The sequence below is a fragment of the Dipodomys ordii genome, unplaced genomic scaffold (genome assembly GCF_000151885.1).
Source record: "Dipodomys ordii isolate 6190 unplaced genomic scaffold, Dord_2.0 Scaffold141, whole genome shotgun sequence".
NCBI classification, from domain to species: domain Eukaryota; kingdom Metazoa; phylum Chordata; class Mammalia; order Rodentia; family Heteromyidae; genus Dipodomys; species Dipodomys ordii.
The window spans coordinates 2760823-2773052 of NW_012267357.1; the positions used below are offsets into that span (position 1 = coordinate 2760823).

Genomic DNA, 12230 nt, shown 5'->3' on the forward strand with positions numbered 1-12230 from the left:
CACATATTTCTCCACCAAACCAAATCACTATGAATTTAACAGACCCACTTTGCTCTTATTAACTTAGTCTTCAGCCAGGGATGGTTAGTCGAAGACAAAACTAATCCATTATGGTTGCACCATTTAAGTAGGGCTGTCTGGGAAAGGATAGGCTTCTAAGGAAAGTGGGAGCCAAGAAAACCAATAGTTCTTCAGAGAGTGCCCTGACCTTTGTGAGGCTCATTTGCTGCAGCTGATATTTCATAAAGGTCCTAGGAGAGGAGGGAGTCAGATAGACTCTTCTGGGCTTTCAAGGGTTTTTGTTTTGTTTTGAGAAAGTGACAGCTTTCAGTCAGGGTTGAAACACTGGAGGCAGGAAGTTGGGTCAGCTATATGCCTTTCTCCTGCCTTGGGCAGTCTCTATGGCAGCAACTGTCCTGGCTCCTCCCTGCACTGGGAAATAAGAGGGAAGTCCTTGGCTCTGGAGTGCAGAGTGTGAACTAAGGTACTCAATTACTGAAATCCATCTCTCCAGAGAACCAATTATATTTCCTGTCAGCATTTTCCCTCAGTGTGTGACTCTGGGCAAGTCGCTTCATTGACTGTAAAATATAGGGCCGAGCAGATCTCCATAGGGATATGGTGTGTGTGTGTGTGTGTGTGTGTGTGAGAGAGAGAGAGAGAGAGAGAGACAGAGACAGAGACAGAGACAGAGAGAGACAGAGAGAGACAGAGAGAGAGCGCTACAACTTCTCTTTGTAGCCTTTGCACCCTTCTTCCCTGACTTGCAGCCACCCAGATTTCCTCTACTACGTCTGGCTCACTCCTGCAGAAAGCAATACTTATGTACAGTTAGCAAGCAGTAGCCATTTTCCCTGATTTACTATATTAAGCTTCATGCCATAAAATTATTAAGTAGGTACTATGAATACTCCCTTAACACTTGGCCAGAAATGGAAGCAACAGGGTGAAAATCTCTCAGACTGATATGGCCTCTAAGTGAGACCTAGCATTCAACAGTTGTCTGATTCTTTCAGTCTGCTCCAGCAGTGCATCAGACAAGTGCATCAACAAGACCGTGGGAGCCCATAGACTTTGTCGGAGCTATTTAAGCCCCAGCCAAGCAGCCTCCTCCCCAGTTGATCTTGACTCATCCTCTAGATTTGACAGTTAAGGCATTTGTGTTGGAATGTCCTGAGTTCTGAGGCAGTTGACAGTTAAGCAGACCACAGGGATTCAGTGCTTACAGGAGGGGAAATGTGGGCCCCAGGCTGTTCAACAGGGCTTTATCTGGAACAAAGGTGGTGTCATTTGGACCAGGGATTAAAGTTTAGAATCAAGAGCTAAATCAGCATCGGGACTGTTGACCAGGGCAGGGTCCTCTTCCAATAAATACATCAAAGACATATTGCTACTTTGGGGCAGAAAGATTTGGGGAAATGAGAAGAATGTATGGATTTAGTGTCCAGGCCATGATCTAGTGGTCCCAGGTGTTGAGTTCTCTGTACTCAAGGAACTAGCTATGTTTCTTTTTTAATAGTTGTGAGGCTTGAACACAGGGACTGAGAACTGTCCCTGAGCTTTTTGCTCAAGGCTAATATTCTACCACTTTGAGACACAATGCACTTCCTGTTTTCTGAAGGTTAATTAGAGGTAAGAGTCTCACAGACTTTCTTTCCCAGACTTTGAGCCACAAGTCTCAGGTCTCAGCCTCCTGAGTAACTAGGAGTAGAGGCGTGTGCTGCCAATGTCTGGCCCAGCTATGTTTTATTCCTACTATTTATTATTGTCCAGTGAAGTGATTCTGAGCAAATGAATATAATTTCCAGTGCCCTGAACTATAACATAAAAGTCGGAGCTTTTAGTCTGCCTCCTTATATCACATAGGGTTTCCCATGAACTGTAATGAATGACACTCATGCCAATGAGGAAAAGTACAATTATGTCGTCCCTTGATTTGTCACCCTCTCTGTACTCTCTTCTTAAGACCATCACTTCTAATAGGTCCTGTGGTGCTTCCAGAGATCTCATAATTGAAAACATTTTATAGATGGCAATTATTAGTTACCAGTAATTTCTCTTCAGTTTTAGTATTTAATTATTTAACCTCATAACACAATATTAGTAATCTGGTTTTATTAACATTTTAACATCAAAGAACAGGAAATTGAGAAACATATGGGCTTAATGATTGATCTTCCCAGCTCTTCTTGGCTTTGATCTCAGGACATCAATCAATCATACTGTGTTGTGCTTTGGGAATTTGGTCTTTGGGATATTTGAAATGTAGGCCAGAATGCAAGATGGATCTTTTGAAGCCCTACTGTGATTTGTGTGGTTCCCCTAGGCAGCTTGCAAAAAGAGATGCAATAGTTAGCTGGGAAATAAATTATTAATACTTTTACCAGGAAGGTATTACAGCTTTCCTTGCATATACATTTTCCAAGACTCTGTTGTATGCATACAAGGAAGATAACAGAATCAAACAAAAGTTGCACATGGGAATTGATTCTCAGTGTAGAAAATATGCTGCCTCTTCCAGCATCAAAACGAGCAACCGAATTTCCACTCACATTATCTGTTCTACTGAAGCCTCTGGAAATTAAAGAGTTCTCAACAGTAGTTTATTCAGTGTACCTTTAGTTAGAGACAAACATTACTTATCAATAAAGTATATGTTTTATGAAAAAATGCTTAAACTAGAAGTTAGAGGAACATTGAGGAAGAATTTTCCGGCTCAGTTGTGTGTGTGTGTGTGTGTGTGTGTGTGTGTACGTGCACACACGTGCGCATGGGCTTGAATCAGGGTCTGGGTACTGTCTCTGAGCTTTTGTGCTCAAAGCCAGGGGTCTACTAGATTCGAACCAAAGGCACCTGGCTTGCTTCAGTTTTAAAGAAATTTGACAAGTAAACTAGAACATTGTGGAAAAACCATTTTTAAGTGTTCCATTTTCACAAATTTCCAGAAAGCAAATACCTAAGCACAGTTTCCCATATGTGAGAGTACATCAAAATGCAGGGCCACAGTTCCCTACCAGGACCCATAGTCACACAAATGGTCCATTGTGCCCCAGCCTGTCCCAAATGGAAAATGGAAAACGCACAAATAATGGGCACAAATATATGGAAGAACCTAAAATAAAATAGCCCATTGTGAACTAGACAGTAAACGTATTAAGAAAAAAAATAACCTACATCTACAATGCATGCTAGAATTAAGTAATTTTTTTTTGTGATTCAAATTTCAAATGCTAGTAGGTAATGGGAACTGCACACAATTCTTCAAACAAGTTTTCAAATACTATGGACCTCTGGAGTAGTTGTGTTTTTGGCACCAACAATAAAGGCCAACGCAGTGATTGGACAGAATATGAATCCCAGCCAGTTCATGAGCATGACCTCCTGACTGGGCTGGCTTCAAACCACAGTCCTCAGATCTCAGCCTCCTGGATTATAGGCACAAGCAACTGGCACTCAGGCTGACTCTCTTCTCTTTGGTAAATGTGTACTATCACCTACTACTGGTGTTTACAGTCTGACTGGGTCTTTCTGTCCTGCATCATCTGTGCTATAAGATGTGCATTTTGTTTGATGTATCTGGAGTCTAATTGCCCCACATTGTTGGAAATACTGCTCCTATGGTCATCTAGTGTTTTTTCTACACTGCTCTTTTTCAACAAATATTTTTATTATTATAAATAAATGTACAGAGGAGTTACAGTTACATAAGTCAGGTAATGAGTACCTTTGTTTTTAGCCAGTGCAACTCCTTCTCTTGCTCTCTCCCAATTTTCCCTTCCCCTCCCCACTCACAAGTTGTATAGTTCATTTTCAACATAGTATCTAGTGAGTACCACTACTGCATTTGTTTACCCTTTGTCCTTGCTTTCCCCCTTTTTGTCGCTATCTACCTTGTGCTAAAATTGTCTTGTTGATGCAATTGCTGGCTTGGTGAAGGTCAAAGAACATGAGGATGAGGAACTCTGGAGCAAAATATTGTGGGAGCACACAGATTTTGTGTGTAAAGTTGCCAGAGGATTATAGTCTCAGTCATGATTTGGCTGTTTGTCCAGGGCCAGCCATACACCACATTCCACAGATCTTCTTTAAACCTGGGAATACGACCAAAAGTAAAATGACAATGTTTCATCAAGTAATATTTAGTTAAGATAGAAGAAAAACCCATGTATACATATCAAATGAGTAAAGACTTATTCCAGAAGCCAGGCACTGGTGGTTCACCCTGTAATCTTAGCTACTCAGGAGGCTGAGATCTGAGGATCACTGTTCAAAGCCAGCCAGGGCAGAAAAGTCTCTGAGACTCTTTTTTTTGGGGGGGTCCGGTAGTGGGGCCTGAACTCTGGGCCTGGGCGCTGTCCCTCAGCTCTTCAGCTCAAGGCTAGCGCTCTACCACTTGAGCCACAGCGCTACTTCCGGCTTTTTTCTTTTTGCTTATGTGGTGCTGAGGAATCAAACCCAGGGCCTCATGAGTGCAAGGCAAGCGCTCTACCACTGAGCCACCTTCCCAGCCCCAAGTTTCTGAGACTCTTATCTCCATTTAAGCACAGAAAAAGCCTGAAGTGGTGCTCTATAGCTCAGGTGGTAAAGTGCTAGCCTTGAGCTTAAGGACAATACCCAGGCCCAGAAATTCAGGACCCAGGATAAACAGCAACAACAACAACCACCACAAAGTGATTAAGAGTTGAGAAAGCTCTGTTAGGTGATTTTGTTAATGTTGTATCTATGAATGAATATCTGATAGGAACAACTTTAAGGGGTGGAAGGACTCATTTTGTCTAATGGTTTCAGAGGGTTTAGTCCATCATGGCAAGGAGGGTGTGGCAGAATAGAGTGGTTCACTTTATGGTAGCCAGGTAGTAGAGGAGAGAGGGGGCTGAGGAAGGATTATAGTCATTTGTTATTAAGCTATACCTCATATTGCATAGAAGTCACTTTTAAATGTCTACAGATCACTAGCTTGTAGAACATCTAAAGGTTTTACATTTCACCATGCTATCTAGTTGCATTAAATGTCATCTTGAGAAGAAACCCTGTACTTACTGCCAGTCTTTGTTCCCATCCTCATCCAGGTTCTGGAAATATTTGACTTACTTTCTGTCTCTATGATTTTTTCCTGTTATATGTATTTATATAAACAGAATGCTATGGCAAATTGCCCTTGTTCCTGGCTCATAATGAATAAGTAAGTTGTTTTCAAGAATCATCTGTGTTGAGAATATATCATTATTGTCCCTTTCTATTTGGCTATTATTTTGGCTGCCATGAACTTGTGTGTGCAGGTTTTTGTGTGTACATTAAAACCTAGGTATATATACCTAAGATTAGGATTCCTGGACCCTTCATTTTTTTTGAAGAATTTCCAAATTGTTTTCTCCATATTATATCAGGATAGTTTGACTCAATATCTCCACTTCATGGACAACAATTGTCTTTTTCTTTTTTTATTAGAACCATACCAGAAGGTGTGAACTAGAATCTACCTGTAGTTTTGTTTTGCATTTCTCTAAGATCTAGTGATACTACTAATCCTGTTTTTGTTTCTGTGTTTATTTGACAACTAGTATATCTCCTTTGAAGCAATATTAAGTACTTTTTCACTTAAAATAAGTGCTGTAATTTTACTGCTGTTAGTATACTTTATTTATTAGAGATATTTGCCACCCTCAGTGAATATCAGCTGACCAAATGTGGGGGTTTATTTCTGAACTTTGGACTCCATTCCATTAGTATATATGTCTAGTTGTAAGCAAGTATCATGTAAGTTGGTTACTGTAACTTTATAGTTAAGGATTTAACTGTCACCTTGGGTATGGTGACATGCTAGGAAAGTTCTCTACCACAGTGTCACATCATATGGTGATACTATGGTCAATTTTAAAATCAGAAAGTATGAGTCGTCTAAAGTTACTTTCCAGTATTTTTTCTGTATTTGATCCTTTGCCATTTCCATTTCAATTTTGAGACTTCCATGTTAGTTTCTGCAAAAAAGGCAACTCAGACTTTTTAAGGGTTTGTTGAAACTGTAAATTGACAACAGAGCATCTAAACAAAAGTATTTACATCTATGAACATATATATCTGTCCATTCATTTCTATTTGAAGCATTGCTGTTGACAGAAAATTCATGTACATATTGCTGAACTTGGGCCTGTGTAGGCACCTGGGATACCAAAACACCAAATTTATGAGCTTCAAAAATGTCCTTGTGGTATATATACACAATGGAATTCTATGCCTCCATCAGAAAGAATGACATTGCCCCATGTGTTAGGAAATGGAAAGACTTGGAAAAAATTATATTAAGTGAAGTAAGCCAGGTGCAAAGTGAAGTAAGCCAAGGTTTCCCTTATTTGCAATAACTAGTATATATTTGAGACAAGCAGAAAAGGTCAGATAAGATAATGTTAATTGAAATGAACCCCAAGTTAAGGACACAAGTGGTTTTTTCTATTGTTTCTAACGTATTTATAAGGTACAGGTAATTTTTTTTGTTGCTTTGTATGTCCCTCCTCCACGGTATAACCCCTGTTTTCATTGTATTTGATGTTGGTATAATTTTGGGGAGGGGGAGTGGAAAAAACAAATTGTTTAAATAGGGATACAGGTGGACCCATTGCAACAATGAGATGTCAAAAAACGAACTTTACAATTTAGGCCAGGGGTTGGGGGGAGAGGGAGGAGGCAACAATGCCTGATAAGAAATGTGCTCATTAACTTGTTCATGTAAGTGTAACCCCTCTGTACAGTATTTTCACAATAAAAAAACTTATTAAAAAAAGCTTGATGTAATCCTGTTTGTCAATTCTCTTTAATTGCTGAGCCCCTGAACTCAATTCAGAAAGTTTCTCCTTATGCCAGTAAGTTCTTATTCCTCCTACTCCTAATGTAGTGGTTTCAAGATTTAGTTGTACATTGAGGTTTTAGATTACCTTTGAAGTGATATTAATACAAAGTGACATATGGGGATTCAGTTTTACTCTTCTGCACATGAGTATTCGGTTTTCCCTGCGCCATTTGTTGAAAAGACTGTCATTTTTCAACCTGTATTTTTGGCTCCTTTGTCAAATATTAGATGGCTCTAGTTATATGGGTTTACTTTTGGGTCTTCTAGTCTATTCCACTGGTCCTCAAGCCTATTTTTGTACCATTACCAAGCGGGTTTTGTTACTATAGAGCTGTAGCAAAATTGGAAGTCTGGGATTGTGATACCTCCAGCACTTCCCACCCCTTTCTGGATTGCTTTGTGATTTGAAGCCTTTTGTAAAAGGTTTCATATGAAATCTTAGGTTATTTTTGTCAATGAAGAATAATGATGAATAGAGAGCAATGGAAGCAGTGCTGTAGTAAGGGAGCCTTTTTACTACATCACAACATAGTGGGTCTATGCTTGGAAACATAGAGCACATCAGACCTTGCATGTACTGAGAGAGAAATGAGCTATCTGGCTCCGTATGGCATGCTCTATTCAGCCCAACAAATCCTCTAAACTGGGAATCTCACTATCTGCCTCTCAGAAACTAATGGCCACAACCAACTAAAAAAAATCGTATTTCTATTTTCTTTAAAGCACTTGTGCAAAGGAGTTACTGTCCAAATCACTTTATAAGTACACTGCATCTTCATCAATGCCACTCCATCATTTTCTTCCTTCCCTCCAAACCAGTCCCTCTCCTAATGACCACAAATATTAGATAACAACCTTTTTTTGGGGTTAGTCGTGGGGTTTGAACTTGACACCTGGGTACTTACTGAGTCTCAGTTTTTTGCTCAAGGTTAGCATTCTACCACTTTGAGCCACACATACACTCCTCTCCCCCTTTTTTTGAGAGTTAATTGGAGATAAGAGTCTCCTGGGGACTTTCCTGTCTGGGTTGGCTTTGAACCATGATCCTCACATCTCAGGCTCTTGAGTAGCTAGGATTATAGCTACCTGTGCCTGGCCTGCTGGTAAACTTTTGATTTAGACTGAACACTAAAAAGGCACTGTTTGGTTCAGTTTTTCTCAGAGTTCATACAGAAGTGAGGAAAAAGAAAGTCAGCTGTGGGATCCAGGTGGTTATCTTGTCAAAAGGCTGAGCTTTTTGCCACATGGATTTCTGAAGAAAAAAAAAGAAAAGAGATGGCAAAATTAATGAAGGGGACAGAGAAATTAGAGTATGATGCTTTACAAGGAAGCAGAAAACACACACACTTTACCACTGCGATAGTTATGGGCATAGGACAAAGATAAGATATGAGAGTGCTCAAGGAAGTGCCAGAAGGCATGGGGCTGTCTCTGAGGGTCCAGGGAAAATCCCATGATGATAGCCTTGGTCAGGGCTCAGTGTGCTCAGCATTCTAGCTTTTCTCTCATCCAGAGACACTAGGGTGCATAATTCCAGGTTTATGTCAGGAAGACACCAGGGTTCACTTACCATCCTGCTCTCTAGGATTTATTAAAATCTGTATTTCTTAACTGGATCTTCTTGGTTGAACCTTCAGATCTCTGGAGAGCAGGGTCAGGACCTTGGATGGTATTAACTGCCCCTAGTGATGATGGCCCTCCAAATATCCCAGTATTAGAGAATACTTTATCTTGTAATGTGAATAATCTAGTCTAGAATTGAGATCTTCAAAACAAAGTTAACATCTTTAATACAAAAGTAGAAATCATCTAAAGCCTAACTTTTGTAATGACTACAAGACAGATTTTGGGATGGAACTTTTGACTTTCTGCAAAATTACATTACCCATCCTAGTGTTAGTGATTGGGTGAAGAATCTGGGGTAGATGTGTATCAAAGTCATGTTTCACTTCCTCTGTTCCAGAACAAAAGAGCTTTTCAATGAGCTGAAACTAAATATACTGTCATCCACTCCTGGAAGTGGCCTTTAAATGAGGTGCAATAAGAAAGGGGAGAATAATGAAAAATGTTGCTATACTCTGATTAAAGTATTTCTCCTATATCTCTGGGCCCACACTGGAAGAACATTGTCCCCAGGTTCAAATATATGTGTGACTTATGCCCAGCGGATTCAATCACAGATCAATTTCCCAAAATGAGCATGAAACTTCCTGTGCATAATCCCCATGATGTATTCAAAATCTCCAATGTAGATTTTGAGGTTTGGCAAAGGCAGAGGCAGAGAAATGTCGATGTCCTGGGAAAGGTCATCTTTAAACAACTGATCAAGACACAAAGCACGGTGAAAACCAACAGAAATTCCCACCATTTTGCCACTAAAATGTAAAAAGAACAACACAGAAAACCCACACATATTTCCTTTTTGTTTGATTTCTTTTTTCCTCAGCCTCCCAAGCAGAGGGTATACCTTTACTGCTCCTGAAACTCTCTCCTATTGGGTCTTACCTGGAATATAGTTACCCACCCTCAATTTTACCATCACTCTAGACATCTAATTTTATCACTTCTACCAAGGAGACCACATCTGGAAGAAAATCAGTACAGAGTGGTTCACTCATCCCTGACCTCATCAAGTAAAGGCACATTGCTCACAGAAGACTGACTTTGTTTTTACTCTCTATCATAATGCTGGGTAGAGCCTCTGTGGCATTAGTTCTGTACTACTAAAATCATTTCTTTATATCAGAGACCCACTTCTCCTTCCTAATGCAACCCAGAATCAGACTTTCCTAGGCTAAAGACAGTGGTAGACTTCCTTGGAAATTTGTGTATATGTACAACTTCCACAAGTTGCACCAAACTCCTGTAATTATAGAAAGGAAAATACTGTGAGGATTAGAACAGGCTTTATACTTTACACAGGTCAGTTTTGTCTCACTAGCTTAGAAAATGAGATAAAGAACACTGTTTCAGTCAATGGTCAACTAACACTGCTCCAGAGGACACCAATAGAAAAGGCAAGAGAGCACTTCTCTTGACACATGTACTTCTCAAGTACATTTTGATTATCAATTATGTTATACTTAATTCAAGGAGGAAAATTGATGCTGATGACATGCTTCTACTTTACAATGTCAGGGAGGTAGGGAGGGGAGGAGTTAAGAAGGTGGGGAGGGAAGTGATGGTGGGGGAAAATCAAAGGAGGTGGTAACAATGCAGGATAGGAAGTGTACTCATTACCCTACTCATGTAACTGTAAACCCTCTGTACAGTATCTTTACAATAAAAAACCATTAAAAAAGTGGGTGCAGAGACTTTAATTGTCCTAGACAATCTCTGTATGATTTTGTTAAGAGATTATAACTCAACAGCACCCCACTATAGAAATTATGTCTCTCAAAATATTCTTTGAGTAATCATATCCATGGTCAATTGTTCTTTCTAAAGTTGAAAGTAGAGCTTCATTACTATATAAGACACAGAAAGGTGCTCTTACAAAGTCAAATCCTGGTATTCCTTTTGGTCCTTTGTGGGATCTAGGAGGAAGCAAGAGTAAATGACAATATGTTGGCAATTGCAGCTTTCTTACTGTGGACTTGGGGCTGGAGTGGATGGCAGTGGGTGGATAACAAACATGGACTGAGCTGTTGCTGCAGGAGAGCAGCAGCAAAGAAATGAAACATAGAGGCTTCGAAATTGCCAGTAGTGCACCCAAAATGTGCTTAGGGGCACAATATGATCAATGAAGAGATCCATCATTGCTCTCACATGTTTGAAAACTCATCTAAAGCATTAATGTTTCATGACATTTTGCAAATTTATAAGCATCAAGTTATAGGGAGAGTGGGGATTTTTTTTTTTTTGGTCAAGAGTCAGTTGGAATCGATAGCGTCATTCTTGGGCCATACAAAACTATATATACAGGTAGTTGGCTAGAAGCATACATGTCTGCATATGTACAAAATGACTTCTCAGGCTTTCTATGGTCTGAGGGCTGGATATTCCCCATTACTGGCCAATTTCTCATTTGATTAAAAACCATTTCCCATGAAGTAGACTTCATCCTAGTAAATACATTCTAAACTTATTGTTAATTTTTGTTATCAAGGTAATCTGATATAGATTTGACAGTGTTGAAATACAACAATTTAATAGCAGTCAACTATTGCCTGTTTATGTTGGTCATGGGGCTTGAACTTAGGGCCTCAGTACTGTCCCTGATCTCTTTTTGCTCAAGGCTAGTGCTCTACCACTTTGAGGCCAGCAAGCCTTCAAGTACATGACTTTAAATAAACAGATGTGGACTAACACAACTCATCCAGCAACTAAAGAAACCATATCTTTACCCAAAGAAGCAAACTTTTATCCAACCCCCTTTTAAGACTTATAACATTATGCTACCATTTGCAAGTATCCTCTGCAATCAGTTGTAAAGGTCACATTCAAATGCCTACATTAAATATTTTCAAATATTGTTTATATTGTTCATAATTGCAGTCCTCAAACACCAGAGTTTGAACTCAAGGGCTCACAGGTGAGAGGTTGTCCTTTACCAATTGAGCCGTATCAGAAGCACTTTTGGTTTCACTTTTTTCAATTAGAGTCTTTTTTTTTGCCTGGGCCTGCGTAGATGACAATGTTTGCAATTATACTTCCCAAGTACTGTCAAGACAGGCACATATCACCACAGCCATCCTTCATTGGCTAAGATGATATTCATGAAGGTTTTGCATGGATGGCCTGGAAACACTTTGCTTCTCATCTTGACTTCCTTAGTAGCTAGGGTTATACAAATGAGAGGCTTTAAGTGGCTCATGTTTTGATTGCTTGTCTTAATTTAAAAGGGTAAAGAAATGCTGCTTGCTAATTCTTGAAGAAGAAACTTAAGGAAATCTTCCTCCATTTGAAAAGAGATATTTTTAACTGAGCCTTTCAGGCTAGGAATACAGAAAGTTTATTATTGTTAATGCTACACAAAATTTACTTGAGAGAATGATAGTGCTCTGAATAGTGTAAACAGACTGTTGGTAGAACATGTTCTTCAACAAAAGGAGAAACTAAAGAAGATGTAGGAAAGAAAGGCAAACATTCTGATGCATTTATGTAATGGCAATATAAGCTAACAAGAAAGAATCTGTAAATGTAACAGCGTTTCATTGTTCCTGTTGATTTCTAAGGAGCATAGACATAAAATGTTCTAAAACACGTGAAACAATCTGAGCTATCATTTATGCTGAACAGCAATTAATACAAACTGTTGAGGATAAACTGTCATTGACTGTGACCAAAAGGAGTCAAATGAATACTGGTCATGGAGTGACATCAGTGAACATAGCAGAATAGAGACTGGCAAAATTTCTCTCCTCTTCAATACATTTTAGCTCAG

At 39.4% G+C, this 12230-nt stretch overlaps 1 protein-coding gene across 1 annotated transcript in view; it reads right to left on the bottom strand.

Annotated features, from left to right (window-relative positions):
• Positions 1-9014: 9014 nt before the first annotated feature.
• Positions 9015-12230, bottom strand: part of LOC105997192 — a 29626-nt gene continuing 26410 nt past the window's right edge. The window contains 2 exon segments of the mRNA XM_013031522.1: positions 9015-9219; positions 10434-10494. Coding sequence (XP_012886976.1) covers positions 9015-9219; positions 10434-10494 — 266 coding nt within the window.